General features: G+C 53.8%; 2 protein-coding genes across 2 annotated transcripts in view; one reads left to right on the forward strand and one right to left on the reverse strand.

The window, feature by feature from the left end:
- Positions 1–975: 975 nt before the first annotated feature.
- On the forward strand, positions 976–8,353 carry PROCA1 (protein interacting with cyclin A1). The gene is made up of 5 exons (XM_008582626.1): positions 976–1,129; positions 4,927–5,013; positions 6,971–7,106; positions 7,388–7,546; positions 7,638–8,353. The coding sequence occupies exons 1-5, from the start codon at positions 1,042–1,044 to the stop codon at positions 8,302–8,304; spliced, it is 1,137 nt and encodes a 378-aa protein (XP_008580848.1). The 5' UTR covers positions 976–1,041; the 3' UTR covers positions 8,305–8,353.
- Positions 8,354–9,731: 1,378 nt separating this feature from the next.
- SUPT6H (suppressor of Ty 6 homolog (S. cerevisiae)) overlaps positions 9,732–16,140 on the reverse strand; it is a 34,832-nt gene continuing 28,423 nt past the window's right edge. Inside the window, exons 29-37 of the mRNA XM_008582633.1 lie at positions 15,388–15,583; positions 14,783–15,021; positions 14,178–14,291; positions 13,881–14,005; positions 12,099–12,211; positions 11,747–11,824; positions 11,485–11,651; positions 10,828–11,015; positions 9,732–10,517 (exon numbers count right to left, since the gene is read on the reverse strand). Coding sequence (XP_008580855.1) covers positions 10,331–10,517; positions 10,828–11,015; positions 11,485–11,651; positions 11,747–11,824; positions 12,099–12,211; positions 13,881–14,005; positions 14,178–14,291; positions 14,783–15,021; positions 15,388–15,583 — 1,407 coding nt within the window. The 3' untranslated portion in view covers positions 9,732–10,330. The remainder of the gene's footprint in view (positions 10,518–10,827; positions 11,016–11,484; positions 11,652–11,746; positions 11,825–12,098; positions 12,212–13,880; positions 14,006–14,177; positions 14,292–14,782; positions 15,022–15,387; positions 15,584–16,140) is intronic.

Genomic DNA, 16,140 nt, shown 5'->3' on the forward strand with positions numbered 1-16,140 from the left:
TGTGGGTGTGGGGAGTTGTGTGTGATGTGTCAGGGGCGTGTGCATGTGTGCATGTTATATTAGTCTGTGTAGGCCGAGTAGATTTCCTGTGTGCACTGTGTGTGGTATATGCATGTGTGTATGTTGTACTTAAAGCTGCAAGGGGTGAGTTACTGGGATGAGGTTATTATGAATGCAGCCTGCCCTGCTCTCCAGGCAGGACAAGCCTATGGAAATACAGATGGACTCTTTACTGGGCACTACCGTCTGTAGGGCGGGGTGCTCCATGGGGTCTGAGAGGCAACTCTGGGGGGTGGCCCCTGGATCGAGCCACCACAGGGCGGCTGGGAGCCGATATCATGTCCTCTTGCGAGAGTTCATGTCCTGGGCTCCGGTTGAGATGCCTGTGGGCGGAGAGAGGGAGAGCCCGGCTTCCGCCTGAGCCCCCCGCCTAGGCCGGAGGGAGAGGCAGGGATGGCGGGGTGGTGATGAGGGTGCCTGGAGGCCGTTCCCCCCCCCCCCCCCCCGCCCGCCCCCCCCCCCCCCGCGCCCCCCCCCGGCCGGCCCCCGCGCCCCCCGCGCCCGCGGGGGGGGGGGGGGGGGGCCGGGGGGCCCCCCCCCCCCCCCCCCGGGCCGCAGGGCTGAGGACTGCGGCTAGGTTCGGAAGCGTCCGGAGGGGCGGGGAGCCCGGCCGGAGTGTGAGGTTTAGAGAACGGCTGGGGCGGGGCTAATGTCCGGGATTTGGACTAAGACGTGGGTCTGGAGAGGAACCAGGGATGGCTAGGACTTGAGGGCTGGGCCTGTAGGGTTAAGACCGGAGATAAAAGAGGAGGTTCGAGGGTTCAAGGTGGGACAGAGGGGTCTCGGAGGAGTCGGTAGGCCCCGGATGAAGAACGCGGCTGACGCTTAGGTCCGGGCTGGGAGGACAACGAAGCTGGAGCGGGTGGGGGGAGGCGGGCGGGGGGCCGGGCAAACATGCGGCGCAGCTAGGGGCTAGACTGGGGCGAGGCTGAGACTGGAGTTTACGGCTGGGGCTATAGGGACGAAGACCTGGGCTGAGCCATGTGGGTCAGGACGACACTAACGAGGAAAAGATGGACTGAGGAAAAGACTGAGTGCGGGGACGACTGGCATGAGAGCGAGCGCCTCGGTGAGGGGGCGGGGCAGGGGCCTGGCTTGGAGGAGCCGAGTCCGGTGTAGAAGGGGAGGTTGGGGGCCTGACAGAGGAGGCGGGGCCAAGGGCTGGGCTGGGGCGGGCTCACGTTGAGCCGTGGACCAATTTAGATTCAGGGGTGGGGTTCTGGGGCCGCGGAGGACGGCCTGCGGGTTCGGCTGCGGTAGTCGCGCGGGAGCAAGAGCTGCAACTGCTGGCTGCACGACTGGAAGGCACCACTGTGCCGCAGCCCCAGGCCCATGAGGCACCGGGCTTGACTGGAGCCCATGGTCCAGCACCCACCCAGGTGCTGGGGCTGGGGCGGGCGGTTCCATTTTCCCTGAGGGCAGAAAGGAGTCTGGGGGTTCCACGCGTGACATCACAATCGCCTCCAAATGGGGGCGGGGCCGGGCCGCATTTCCAAGGAGACTCGGGCGCACTGCCCTCCTTTACTCTTTTTCCCTCCCTTTCCTTGGTTCCTCCCTCCCTTCCTCCCTCCCTCCCTCCCCATTTCTGCTGCTCCGGTGCCCACCCCCTTGCCGCAAGGGCGGGGGGAGCTCCTCAGCCCCACACGACGGGGAGGATTCCGTACAAATGAGCATCACCTGTGAGTTTTGAGTTAGGCTTTGGCACTCTTATTAATGCCCCGCTGAGAAAGAGACCACAGGCCTCCCTCTTCCTTTCAAGCTATCACTCTCCTCAGTCATGATGAAGTCCCTTCTGTGTCCTACCTCAATCACACATGCTGCAGGAGCTCTCCTGTCCTCTGTGGAAATAAAGAGCAGATAGCCTTTCTCACATCTGAGGAGAGTTACTAAATCCTTCTTCCCCTTTGTCCTTCGTCCCCTCCTCCCCTCTACAGATCTCATGGGTGTCAGGGCTTGTTGTGGGTATTCAGGGCTTGTTGTGGAAAATAAACAGGCTCTAACCGTGCGTATGGGGCCTCTTTAATGGTGACTCTAAAGAGAGCAAGGCCAGTGGAGTCACACAGAGCAGAGTTTGAATCCTGGCGCAGCATGCTTAGGGTACAGCCTGGATAAGGGAGCTGTGGAGTCAGGACTGAATAAGACCAGATGGTGAGGAATTGGCAGTGTTGAAGTTGAAAACGAGGTGTTAAAAGAGGTGACAGGGCTGACTGGTAAGCTCAGTTGGTTAGAGAGCAGTGTTATAACAGCAAGGTCAAGGGTTCAGAAGCCCATACCAGCCACCAAAAAAAAAAAAAAAGGTGACAGCTGGAAGGACAGGTTTTGGATAGAGAACTGAATGTGGTTTTGACTTTGCTTACATGTGTGTCTCCCCAGCCAACAGTAAGTAGACAGGGCTGAAAGTGCACAGGCTATGGAGCCAGGAAGGCCTTGTTCTCAAGGAGCTATAAATACAGGAATGTTACAAGTTCCAGGTACTATGGCAGGATAAAGGGGCACAAGATGTACTTGACCAATTCTACTTGGATAGGATTGGTCTTTCCAAGATGAGCAGGTGTTTCCCAGAAGTCGGAAATGAGAAGCCATGGAGGAGGGGTGAGAGGAGGGATGGATAGGTGGAAGGAACTGACAACTGAGGAAGGAACCAGGGCCTGCCTGGGTTCTGGGGGGCATGTCATGTCATGATAAGGAGTTTGCATTTCATCTTGAAGGCAGTGGGATGCTGTTGAAAAGGAGGAATATGGTAGACAAACTGACATTCTAGAAACTCAGTCTGGCTGCATTGTGAAGGCTGGATGAGGGTAGTGAGAGAAGGCAGAGAGCCCAGGCAGGAGGCTACTGCAGCTGTCTGGGTCAGAGATGATGCAGTTCTGAACCAAGACATAGGCAGATGTGGGCGCAAGTAACCATGGCAAGACCTGGTCATCAAGTTGGCGTGGAAGTTCAGGAAAGGATGATCCCTAGATTTATAACCAAGATGTCTGTTGCTGTCTGAGATGAAAGATACAAGAAAGAGGAGGTTCATGGGCGGTAGAGAGAAGATGGTACGTTACTGTGGAACATACTGACTTTGAGATGTTTTGGGAATGTCCAAGAGGATATTGGCTATATGTTAAGGAAAGCAGTTTGAATTAGAGACCCAGACTTATGTCATTTTTTTGATGAATGTTGAAACCATGGAAATGAATGACGTTATTTGGGATAAGCTTGTACAGTCTTCTGAGGAGGTGGCCAAAGACAGAACCCTGGCAATCACCAATTTAAGCAATACAGCAAAGGAAGAGGAGACAGCAGGGGAGGAGGAAAGAACTAAAGGGCTAGAGAAGGAAGAGAAAGATGAATCTGTCATGGAAGCCCAAGGAACTGTTCGCAGAAGAAAGAGATTGATTGGTCAACAAGGTCAAGTGAGATGAGATGAAAAGGAGGCCACTGGGTTTGGCTATTGGGAAATTGCTGGTGGCCTTTGTTAGGCTATTCTGATAGAGAGGTGGATGTCTGTCACATTGCAGGTGGCTGGAGTGGAAGAAAGGTAGAGACTGAGCCTCCTTCACTGGTGCCTAGTGAAGTTATCCAATATACATTTGTTAAATTAATGAGTAAATAAACTTGGATTGAAAAGGAAGGGGGTGAGGGATATGCACTGGTAGAGGGAGAAGCACGGTTGATAGAGTGTTTTGTTTAAAGATGTTCAGGGCTGGCTGGTTAGCTTACTTGGTTCGAGTGTGGTGTTGATAACACCAAGGTCAAGGGTTCGGATCCCCTTACTGGCCAACTGCCAAAAAAAACCCCAAACAAACAAAAAGTAAAGAAGTTCATAGCCTGTAGGAAAAAAGTAAAAGCCAGTAAAGAGGGAGAGGGTAACAATTTTGGCTAGGACCTAGAGTATAGATGCTTTGGGCAAGAGAAGAAGGGATACCTCTTCTCCAGCTGGAGGAGCTGATGAGCGTGGGAGCATCCACAGATAATGCTGGTGAAATGACCTACTGAGAGGAGCAGTAGTGATACAGGAGATTCCAGAAAGTGCTTGAAGTTATTCATTCATTCATTCATTTGTTCATTTGTTTAATAAAATTTTTTTTTTCAGAAGATGACCGGTAAGGGGATCTTAACCCTTGACTTGGTGTTGTCAGCACCAGGCTCAGCCAGTGAGCTAACCAGCCATCCCTATATGGGATCCGAACCCGTGGCCTTGGTGTTATCAGCACCGCACTCTCCCGAGTGAGCTATAGGCCGGCCCTGTTTAATAAATTTTGAGTACTTACTGTGCTATGGAAAACAGGAGGAGCTGACCAGGGACTTGTAGAAGGTTGACCAAGTGCCACTGAAGGCCCACTGAGGCCTTCCTTAAGCAGGGCTCAAGTCCAGTGTCTCAAGGGACAAACCTAATTTGGGGAAGGAAAGGGAGACTGGTAGACTCTACCCTGTGGTTGCTGATAACTGAGAGAACTGCTGCCCCAGTTGGAGATCTGCTCAGGGACACCCTTCAACTAGGCTCCATACATGCTGGGGCAGTTTTGAAGCTGCCCTTGTCCAGACCTTGGTTCACTCCTATCTAACACTCCAGCTCCAATGATGCTCTTTCCAAGAAGTCTTACATAATCCCCTGTCGTCCCCCTCCCCAGTTTCAGTAGGTGGCCCAAGTTCTGGGCTCCCACCATTTCCCTCTCTATCAGCATCCACATCACACTACTGTTCACAGACATTCCCGTGTCTCTCTCCTCAGCCCTTTGAGAGCAGGGACTTGTTTTTTTTAAAATCTCTGCATCTCCAGGATGCAGCTGGGCCTGAACACTGGAGCTTCTCGGGAAATGTTTGGTGAGTGAATGGCAAGGGGAGGGCTGCTGCTACTGCCGCTCTGTACTTTCTCAGATATAAGCAGGTTACCCAGCTGGGAGAGAGGACAACTGCTGGCTGGTGTGGCATCCAGCACTGATGTGTCTACCTACTCCTCTGAAGGTAGGTCCAGGGGACCTCTGGTCCCAGGGGACCCCACCACTCCTCACTTAGGAAAGCTGACACCTGGTGGAAGGAAGGAAGTGTTTGGTCCTGAGGGGGTTACCCAGCTGCCCTACCCCCACCTCATACCAGAGAGGGTCCCTTTCTCAAGGCCAAAATCACCCCTTTCCTTTGTATAGCATTTTTTGGAACATAAATATCTTTGACATATGTGAATTCAGTTTTACCAGTGACCCCACAAAATAGGTATTACCACCATCCCATTTTGTGGATAAGGAAACCAAGGCTCAGAGAAGTAAAGTAATTTGTCCTAGGTCACCCAGCTAGTGACAGAGTGAAGACTTGAACTCAGGCCGGTCTGACTACAAGTTCGGGGCACTTGTTACTATGCTGCCCTTTGCCCCAATTCAGCAGTGCTGAAGAAACCCGAGGTGGTGGTGATGTTCCAAAGTTTTGCCACACATGCCTTATTTCCCTTGGGGATAAAGACAGGGCACAGCGGAGAGGAGGGAGAAACAGAGGTCACCAAGTAGGTCAGAGGTATAATGGGGACCTGGGACTCTCAGCCTTGTTGGGGGAAGGGAAAGAAGAAGGAATGGGGATAAGCCTCAGACCAAGCTGCTGTCTCATCTCTCAAGCTCTTTAAGGCACTTGGACTAACATACCAATGGCCTGGGTTAATTCTTGGCTGTGGCCAGTGTGAGGTCTCGCCCCACCTCCACCCTTTGTGGGGGCTGGATAAAGGTACAGTCCTCACATCCTGTTTGAGGGAGTTAGCCAGCTACAGCACCCCATGCCAGGCTGCCAGGGAACTCATCGTTGCCCATTCACTTCCTCCCAGGGGTGGGGGGAGCTGATGCCCAGGGGGACCTGCAATGAGATCCTTTGTCCTCTGCCTGTTGTGTGAGACCTTGGGCTCTTGAGCTGAGAGGCACGTGGAGTCACCTAATAGGTTTACCTTTCAGCAGGTGACCTGGGCCTCAGGCACAGTCAGAGGTGAGACAGTGGGGGTGGGCCTGGGAGACTCCTGTGTCTCTAGGACTGGCTTCAGCTGAGCAAGAGGTGGGAGCCTCTCTCCAGGGCTTTTACCTAACCCCACATTCTCACCCCAGCAGCTTCTTCCTGTGCTGCCTAAACAGGGATGGAGCAGCGCAGGCTGGGGGTGGGTTATTCAAACGTCTGTGGCTCTAGGGTCTAGAAAGGGGGAGAATGGGAGCTTGATGAGCAAAGAATCATGAAATGGGCCATGGGAGAGGGGACAGAAGTGAAAAAGTGGGAAGGAAAAGAAAAAGGGGCTTGGAGGAGGGAGGAGGAGGAGAAAGAGAGGGGAGGGACAGAGTCAGAAAGAGAAGGCAAGAAGCATGCTGTGGAGTGGACTAGGTCTTGGTTTCTCTCCAGGCCTGGGCCACCGTGCCATTACAGGCCTCCAGGGGTGGAGTGGCATCAGATGCTGTAAGGGGTCAGACATGGGCTTCCTGGGCCTGTGCAGGGCAGGCGTTGGAGCTGAGGATGCTGCTGCTGGCTCTAATCGCTCCTGGGGCTCCAGTCTGCCGGGGCAAGAGGGCCTTTCACTACCAGGGCGCCTGTGGAGCAGGGTGGCTGACGACTCTGAGCAGTGGGGCGAGGGGCAGGCAGGAGTCAGCAAAGCCCGAGAGGGGCGGGAAGTGGCAGGGTGTCACAGGACAGCAAGGGGGGACTTGGTGAGGACCTCCTGTGTATCAGACTCTGTACCAGACATTTTCCTGGGAATCTGCAAGGGCAGGCAAACTCAGGCAGTAGACTGGGGAAAGGGCAGTGTTGGGACCTGGAGTTACTACTAGTGAAGCAGAAATAGCTGCAGGGGGGTGGGGGTAGGTGGGGTGGCAGGTGGATTTGGTGAGGCCTTTAACTTGAGCTGTGGGGAGACCCAGAGGTGTGCTGCTGCTACCCCTGATTGACCCAGATCCCTCCCACTTAGGTGAATGCAAGGAGACTGACAGCTGCTGCTGGAAACACAAGCAGTGCACTGGGCACATCATCTACCCCTTCACCCCTGACTATGGCTACCACAGCATGCACCTACACTCTGCTGGCCACTGTGACTGTGATTCTAGGTGAGGGCCCCCTCCTTGGGGAACCCATGGCAGAACCAGGTCCAAACTTTCATTGCGGTTCCCCTCTTCAACCTTCGGTTTCCCTCCTCAGCTTTGACCGGGTGCTGCCAGCCCAGCCCTAGCTTTGTAAACCTTGCTCCTCCTAAGAGTGATAGGGAGGAGGTCTTCTGGCAGCCTGGGCCGAGCCCAGTGGAAGCCCACTGTCCCTCAGGCTTCTCACTGTGGGCCCCTGAGGAGCCAGGGAGGGGTGGGAGCGAGGCTGAGAGTCCCATGTGTGGCAGGCTGAAGAACTGCTCAGAGAAGACAAATAGCAGCAGCTCCCGAGACATGGGCCCAACCTGCTCCCGAGATGTGGGCCCAACCTGCTTCAACATCATACAGTCCCCTTGCCTTGAGCTCATCCCAGAGGAAGCGTGCATGGAGAGGATCTGGTATGGCTGGTGAGTGCTGGCAGGCTGATGGGGAAAGGAGCCTCTGCAGGGCACTACTCCCTACTCTGTTAACCTTCTCCCCCTGTCCCCCTCCTCCCAGGTGCAAAAGATACAGGCCTATCTCCGTGGCAGTGATCCACCATCCCCTCCACCACAAGTGTGGGGCAGATGACCCAAATGAAGAGGAGGAGGAGGAGGAGGAGGAGGAAGAAAGCAAGCCTCCCATCCCCACCCAGGTGGGGCCCACCACCACACCACACACTGAGCCAACCAATAGCATGGTCACCAGTGTCCCTGACTCAGCAGCTCCCATCACCATTTGGCGCTCTGAGAGCCCCATGGGTAAGAACCAGGTCAGCAAGGTGATCAAGAAGGTAAAGAAGACAAAGGAAAAAGAGAAAGACAAGGAGGAGGAGATGGATGAGAAGGCAAAGCTGAAGAAAAAAGTCAAGAAAGGCAAGTTGACTAAGAAGAAAAGTCCAGTTAAATTGGTGTCTTCACCACCAAACTTGAGCCGATCGGCAAGTCCAAGAGAGATGGCCAGGATGTCAGAGTCCAGCCCAGAAAGCCGGGAAGAGCTGGAGAGTGAGGACAGTTACAATGACCAGGGGCAGGAGGAACCCTCCAGTGAGGATATTATGGAATCTTCACTGTCCAGGAAGAGAGAGAACAATGTCCAGGCCAAGAAGACTGGGGCGAAGACCTCACAAGCCAAAAAGGTGAACAAAAGAAAATCTCCCCCAGTATCAAACCCCAATCTCAGCTGAGGCCAGGGCATTCAGGGTGAAAAATAAATGCGATCAAGCCTGTAGCTGACTCCCTGCTGCTGTTCTCTTCCCCCTCCGACTGGGCTACTTCTTGTGGGTAGAGGATGGGCTCTGGGCCTAGCTGGAGCCTAGGGGCTATCCCCTAGGGGATATCCAATGGGCAATCCAGCTTTCAAGGATGAAGCCTGTAAGAAGGTAGGTGAGAGGGAAGGAGAGGAACACAGCCCCACAATGGGTCTGTTTCTTTGTAACATTCTAGGACTAGGGCAAGAATCCATCTGGGTTGGGGTGGGAGAAAGGGAGTCCCCTGTCCTGGGAGACTGGTCTGTGTGAAATCCATTTCTGGGATAGGCAGTACTGTCTGCAGTGATACCCCCAATAAACTGAAGCTTTCAACCCACTCTGTCCCACTGTGCCTAGCTTTTCCTTCCTCCAAGTAGTCCTGGGGAAGGTGCTAGTGGCACCACAGGGGACATGACCTTCCCAGCTGGCGTGGTCCTGCTCCTGCTAGACCCTTGCAGACCTTTTGTGCTGCAGGGAGAACTGAGGTCCTGGCAGAGGGTCAGCTCCTTCTCTCAGCTTTTGCCAATACACAGCAAAAGAGATTTTGAACAAAGGAAAGCAAGGGAAGGGAGCTCTCCAAATCTTGATGGCAGTGGCCTTTTCTGACTTCTCTGCTGAGCCCCAAGCAGAGGAAAGGGAGGGGGAGCCTCACTTTTTCTGTGCTGACTCACAAAGCCATGAGACTAAGCCCTTGTGAAGAAACAGGGAGATCAGGAGTCCAGAACAAAACAGGCAGTGGGGCTGGGGGAAGGGACAAAGGCCAGAGGGCTGGGTGGAAAACGGCCCTGCAACATCCCAGCTCCCTCTTCCTGGGCCAGCATGTGTGTAGGAGCAGATGACTGTGGGACCCATCCTGGGACAGAAACACCTGACTTGCTTAGAGGCTATCAGAGAGCAAGGCCTGGCTGGGAAAAGGGAAGAGAGGGAGGTGCAGGGCTCAGACTGAGAAACCCAGACTTACCAGTGGTCTTTCTCCAACATGCCAAAGAAGAGTAGCAGGCACAGTGAATAGGGTGGCTGTGTGTGAGTGAGTGAGTGTAATAACAGCAGCTAACATTACTGAGGTAGCAGACACAGGCCTAAGCAGTTCACACACGCTCTGTTCTCAGTCCTCACAGCAGCCTGATGAGGTGAGTATTACTATCTGCATTTTACAGACAAGAAAGCCAGCTTGAAGATAATAGGAGCTGACGCAGGCCACAGGGCTAGGAAGAAGTAGAGCATGAATATAACCCCAGGAAGTGAGATGCAGAAGCCTCTCCAATGGACGGGAAGAGGGAGTCGGGAGCCCTCAGAGCTAAATGCTGCTTTGAAAGCCACCTCTCAAAGAGCCGGAGAGTTGGAGAGAGAGGTTTTGGCAAGAGCTCTGTAGAAACACTTTATTCAAATGACAGGCAGGAAGCAGCGGCAGCAGCAGGTAGGGGAGGACAGCCAGGCAGGGGCTGGGCAGGTTACTGCTGCCCATCTATGTCCCCTGCAATCCTGCTTTGACAGCCACCCAAGCTGTTGGCATCAGGGTCAGAAATACCTTCCCTACTGCCCCAAAGTGAATAAATAGCATCCCTCTCCCCAGGAGAGCCAGGGAGACTCACGTGCTGAGCTTGGTGCCGCGGTCACAGCCCAGAGTCAGATGAGGGCAGAAGCTCAAGATGGCTTGGAGGGAGTAGAACACGCAACTCCACCACTCGTTCTCTTCACCCTCTCGTCCTCCCCACCACACTCCCTCCTAGCCTGATCCCAGGAAAGATGGTCGGTGAGGGTCTGGAGTGGGAGAATTGTTGCCTGGCGGACACTGAGCTCAAGTTCGCAAGGCTATCCAGCCTGTCACCATCCAGGCTGACCACCAAAGAGAATGTCACTCCACGCCACTTTATGGACAGAAAAGGAGGGGCAGGGAGTGAGGCAGTGGGCGGCCAGGCCTCTTGCAGCCTCAGAGGTAACCAGAGTTCGAGGAGCAGACCCCCTACCGATCCATCTCGTCCAGGAGTGGGGTAGCATCGCCAGCAATGGACATGGGGGTGCTTTCGATCATGGGGCTGGGGGAGGGCCGTGGTGTCAGCCGCTGCTTCTGTTTCCGCCGTTCTGCTTCCTTCTCCTGCAGCCACTGCTCTGCCATCTTCCCCCAGTCGATGGCTGCATGGCTGTTGGACCTGGGAGGGGGAAGAAAGTATCTTTGAGACTGGGACTCTCCAGGGGCTCAATAGAAGGAAGCCTTCCCACCAATCACTGGTGAGCGCTCACCCTTGCAGAAAGGGACCTCACACTTCTGGGCAGCAGCCCCTCTGCTGGCTGAGGTAGAAGCAGCAGTGGCCACCTGCCACACTGCCTTATCCTGTTCTCCCCCAGAAACCAGTGCCCCTTGGGTCACCACGTGGGTCATGGCTCTCAGAAGATCTGGAGCACCTGCTTATGCTAAGCCCCTACTAAAAACCTGCTCTGCGCTCCCGTCTACATACTTACTTTGGCTGCTGCTGCCGTTGCCGGGAGCTGGAGGAGGGCTGGGGCTGGGCCTGGGCAGACTGTGGGGTGGTGCTGGCCTGTAGCTGGTGGTACTGCGGTGTGGTGATGGGCTGGCTTGGGGTTGTGTAGGAGTAGCTGGGGGTCAAAAGTGGTGTGGCCACTGGCTGCTGGGCTGGTGTTGGGAACACCTGGAGAGGCATGAACAGTTAAGTGGAGACAGGTTTGGGGCCTGTTTGGCTTTGCTGTGAACTTCCAGAAGGTTGCGAGGGTGGGTTCAGCACAGAGCTTTCCAGCTGACCCCTGAGCAGCCTGTGATTCTGAGTAGCAGAGGGAGGCCAGTGGGATGACACCTGGCACATGATGGGGCCCACTGTTCCTGACCTCACCAGTGTTCTCGTGCCTTTAGGATTCCAAAGATCCCAAAGGACTCTGGAAAGGTCAGGCCCTCTCTATTCCCTTCCCTCTCAAAAGGCTTGAAGAAAAAGAACATCTGTTGGAAATAGTTCCTATGGCTGTGGCAGCCCCATCTATGCAGATGAAGTCCCTTGCAATGGGCACCGCTAGAGGCCAATCTATGGGACATGGGTTGGTAAAGGATGACGTTTCCTTTCCCTCCTTACCACCCTGCACAGGGAGCCTCCTTTCCCAGTCACATACATGGTAAGCGCTGCTGCCCCCTCCACTGCCGCCATAGCCATATTGACTGGAGGCCCACTGGGCTGGGGTGGCATTAGGGTTCTGTCCTTGGCCTGTCACGGCAGCAATGGCACTGAACATCTGTGAAGTCATGTTCTGGGGCAGGGCGTTCACAGCCCGTGTCAGATCTGTAAGCACACAGAGGAGGCGATGGGCGTGTGAGAGGTGAAAGTCCCTTTGGCTCCATCCCTCCCACCCGCAGTCCCAGGCCTAAGCTCCTTACCTGCAAGATTGATGTTGGCTGGGGTAGCATTGATAGAGGCAGGTGTCCGGGTCCTGCTGCTGCTACTGGGGGTGATGCCTATAGGAAATGGCTAGAGTTAGTTCTGTTCCTCCAGAAATCTATTTCTGGTTTCCCAATTCAGGGGGCTGGAAGAAGTATTGAGGTAGGTGGAGGAAGAGAAGCCATACGGACACGGTGGGTGGAGGCCCTCTCTGATGCTGGGGTAGGAGGAAGATAGCTGCAATGACAGCCCACACCTCACCCACTTTCCCAGAGGCCAGTGATTACTTTGAGTCAGGCCCTCGGTGTCCCTCTAGTCACACCCCAGAAGTCAGAGGAGACTAGAACTCACCTGGTACAGGATCCTGGTAATGATCCTTAAACCACCTGAAGAGTCCATTCACAGTTGGGAAAATTTGGCCCCGGTACCGGAATCCTTCTGGAGTCACTGTTACATATTCTATCCTGGGATTTTAGAAGGAAACATGCATCAGATATCATGTGGGGCCAGCTGTGAGAGAGCGACCAGAAGAGATGTCCACCATGTGAAGTAGCCATGCTGGGTGCTGGCGGAAAGGAGAGATGGCAGAGCCAGTCCCTGGCCCTGTGAAGGGAGGCTGCACTCCGAAGGGGAGCAGTGCAGCACACGGCTGAGCACAGTCAAGGCCAAGGAGTCATGGCCCCTGTGTGCTGCATACGGGCTGCCAGAAGAAGGCTTGCTGGAGGCTGTGGCACCACACTGCACTGCAGACTGAAGGCAGTGTGCTGCAGGTGAGGAGGAGACCAGAGGTCACAGGATGTCAGGGCAGCACAGCACAACTCCCTGTAAGCAGGGGTCTTTCTGCAGCACCCCTGGAAGGTAGTTAGTCTGCCCTTATTCAACCCTTCTGAGAGCAGCAGGAAGTGGTTAAGAGGGTGGGCTCTGGGTTCAGATCCAGTTCTAGTTCTAGTTTTAGCTCTGCCATTCATCACCTATGTGACTCTGCACCAGATACTAAACCTAAGTCTCTGCTTCACTTTTAAAATGAGGGAAACAAAACTTAAATCTATAGGGTGGGTGTGAGGATTAAATGAGACAGTGTACACTTACCATGAAACCTAAAGGAGAGCTGTGCTCAGTAAAGGATAGCTATCAACAGCCAGCAGACAATGCTTAGTACTGCAAAGTTCTCGCTTATACTGAGCTGAAACCCACATCCTACAAGTGTTAATTCTGTCCCACAAGGAGAGTCTGTGCTCCTTTCCATGGGAAGCTAACGTTGAGTCCGCTCCCGATTAAAGGTTCCCTTGCTTAACTGTTTCTCATGAGACAGTTTCCAGCCCCCACACAGCCCTGGCTGCCATCCTCTGGAAGCATGCTGGTGAGTCAGAAAAGGTTTTTCTTAAATGTGAGCACAATATTCCAGATGTACCCAAGATGGCGCAGGATCCGGAGTCCAAGGCTTCTCATCACCTGATCACTGAGCCCCTACCAAGAGTTTAAGCTGTGCGCCGCATGTAATCAGTACAGGGATAAAAGCAGAAACACTTACGCCTTGGCCAAGGGCTAATGGGAGGGTGGGGCAGGGCTGAGGCAGAGAAGGCTGGGGTGTCTATAACCGACACAGAGAAAGCAGGCCTAAGGAAATCCGACTCTACCCTCTAGGTTACACAGGAAGGCCAGCCTGTCAGTCAAGCACAGACGGGAGCAGAGCAGGAGATGAGGCAGAGTAAAAGGAGATAGTCTCCTGACCTCTCAGCCTGGGCAGAGGAGCTAGCTAGCACACTACAGCAAGAGGGAGCCACCACGTGCTGAGGCCTGGTGAGGGTGAGGCAGAGTGTGGAAAGGAGACACCAGTTTGCTGGCCCCCAATCTTTGCCACTCGGGTGGAGAGTCTGGGGATATTCATCACTCCTTGGAAGAGAGATGAGGTGAAGGAACTCTTTTTTCAGTGATGAAAGTACCCTTCTTATGTGAATCTTTGCCTCCTGCCTCTAAATCATCACCCTCTTTCCCCACCTCCAACCTCTACCTCTGTTCTAAGAGGAGAAAGGCAGTCAAGGAGAGCCAGAGAGGGCACTGCTCTGGGCTCTACCTTCCCTCTAGCCTGTCTGTGGACCCCAGCGGCAGCACCTTCTCAGCACCAGTGCTCACCTGGGTTTACCCCGGGGCTGGTATCCCAGTAGGAACTTGCCGGGCAGTTCCTTGCAGGCACAGATGAAATAAGGGATGAAGGTGGGCTTCTCCTTCTTAGTTTTGATGAGCAGATCCTCTAATTTCTGGGGGTAGAATGAGGGGGAGAGGTTGGGATAGCAGCATGCTTGGTATACAATGTCTGGCGCACGCATGATATACCCTTCCTTCACCACCTGAGCGTCCCCTACACTGAAGGGAAAGCATACATCCTTAGGTGACTGGAAGGTGTCATCCCTCAGAGGGCACTGGGCTCACCTTGCGGTCCCCACCGCTGCAGTCCTGGTAATACTTGTGGTTCAAAAGGTCCCGGGCAAAGGATGCCATGGGCTGGACATAGCGGGCAACAATCTCATCCAAGTCTTCAAATTCCTGTGGGAGGAAGGCAAAGGCCTCATGTGTCATATCCAGAGCTGAGACTTCTGACCCTTCAACAAATGCACCCTGAAGAAAGAAACTGTGGGAGGGGGTGGGTGTCCCAGTCCTGCTGAAGCCTCACTCCACTGCACAGTCCCCTCAATTTAACCATCTGTCTGAGTCATGGCCAGACATATTAGCTTACAGGGGACAAAAGGGAACTTCACCAGATTTCTCTTCACTGAAAATAGGAGAGAGAAACATGAAATTTGTGTATTTTCTCCTCTTCCTCCAATGGTTCTCTCCCGGCAGTCTATTTTAAGATTTGGAGGACAGGGAAGGAGGGGGCAAAATATACACAATTGATATCAAACAACTCATTCTACAAACCACCTCCTGTTTTGTTGCCCTGCACAGCTAAAATAAAAACAATGCATAGAAGTTACTAATGTCAGGTGACAGAGGCCAGGAGTAGGGATGGGAGGTGAGCAGGTACCAACTCTCACCTCACTGTTGATCCACAGAGTGGCTCCCAGGCTGAAGGCATTTTCCTTGCCTTCCTCCCGCACATCCACGTGCTGGTAGATGCCGTCACTGACTTTCCAGGTCACTGTCAGGTGATTCTCGCCCTTGCTGCTTGGGCGGATGATCACATCACCCTGGTCCATGGTTTCCATCATCTTTTCTGCTTGCTTGAAGTTGATATTATGGAAGGATGGATGTGCGATTACTCGCTTGATGTATGCTGAAGAGGGCAGGAAAGAAGAACAAATCAGGTGACGGGGGCTAGGAGTTGACAGCAATGGGACATACCAGGGCTTAATTTCTAACCCAGTATGGGACTCTGATATTCTTTCACCCTCTCTGGGCCTAGCTTCTATGATGTGAAGGATGTGTTAACCTGGGTTCCTAAGATGCTGAGAGAATGAGGCTTTAAGAGTCACAACACATTAGCAAACAAAATGTGACTCAAGAGACCCCGGGTTCCAGCCCTACCCATGACTCCCTTTCATGAAATCTCCAGCCTCGGCAGCTGAAAGGTGAGCACCCACTCCCACTGGGAGAGCTGCCAAGATTCAGGATGCACAGGGATGGTGGTGTGCACACTCACTGGTCCGCTGCTGCTTCCGCTTCATGTCCTCCTCCTGTTTGTGGTCAGCTGCTTCAGCATCAAAGTCATAGTAGGTGTCCTTGGGCAGTTTCCACTCATTGTTCCGGTCCATGAGGTCTGAGGTACGGCAGGTCAGGTCTGCACTGAACTTCTCAATATCAATCTTCATGATGCGGCAGTGAACAGTCATTCCCACCTAGATCCACAGAACATTTGAGCTGGAAGGGACAAAGATTATCTAGCCCGGTGCCCTATTTCACATATGAGAAAACCAAAGTTGAGGCAGAAGGGTGGAATGACTTGCCCGAATCCAGCCAGCTACTGAAAGGCAGACTATGAGTAGTTGGGGTTGAGTCTAATTTGCAGACTCCAGGCCATGCCTAGGAAAACCAACTGGAGCCTGTTGGGATCCACCCTGTCACTGGTACTCTTCCCTTCACAGGCTGGCTACTCTTTGTAGAGGGGAAGCAAAATAATAGCTGTTTCCTGTATCTTACCGCTGCCTCGAGCCCTTCTGACTAAAGAGTGGCAAAAACCGGTCACTGCACTGCTCTCCTCCTTTGCAAAATCTCCCTAGGTTCATTTATGAAAGATGTTCATTTAAACACCTTTCCCCCTGGGCCGAGCCCGTGGCGCACTCGGGAGAGTTTGGCACTGGGAGCGCAGTAGCGCTCCCGCCGCGGGTTCAGATCCTATATAGGGATGACCGGTACGCTCACAACGCTCACTGGCTGAGCGCGGTGCGGCCGGTCT

This window comes from Galeopterus variegatus, unplaced genomic scaffold (genome assembly GCF_000696425.1).
Source record: "Galeopterus variegatus unplaced genomic scaffold, G_variegatus-3.0.2 Scaffold2683, whole genome shotgun sequence".
Taxonomy (NCBI): Eukaryota; Metazoa; Chordata; class Mammalia; order Dermoptera; family Cynocephalidae; genus Galeopterus; species Galeopterus variegatus.

Bases quoted from the DNA above. Each gene is read 5' to 3' on its own strand.
- PROCA1 (XM_008582626.1), top strand. From the start codon at position 1,042: ATGTGGGTCAGGACGACACTAACGAGGAAAAGATGGACTGAGGAAAAG. The intron at 1,130-4,926 runs GTGAGGGGGCGG...GTACTTTCTCAG, and splicing joins GCATGAGAGCGAGCGCCTCG to ATATAAGCAGGTTACCCAGC. The intron at 5,014-6,970 runs GTAGGTCCAGGG...CCTCCCACTTAG, and splicing joins GTCTACCTACTCCTCTGAAG to GTGAATGCAAGGAGACTGAC.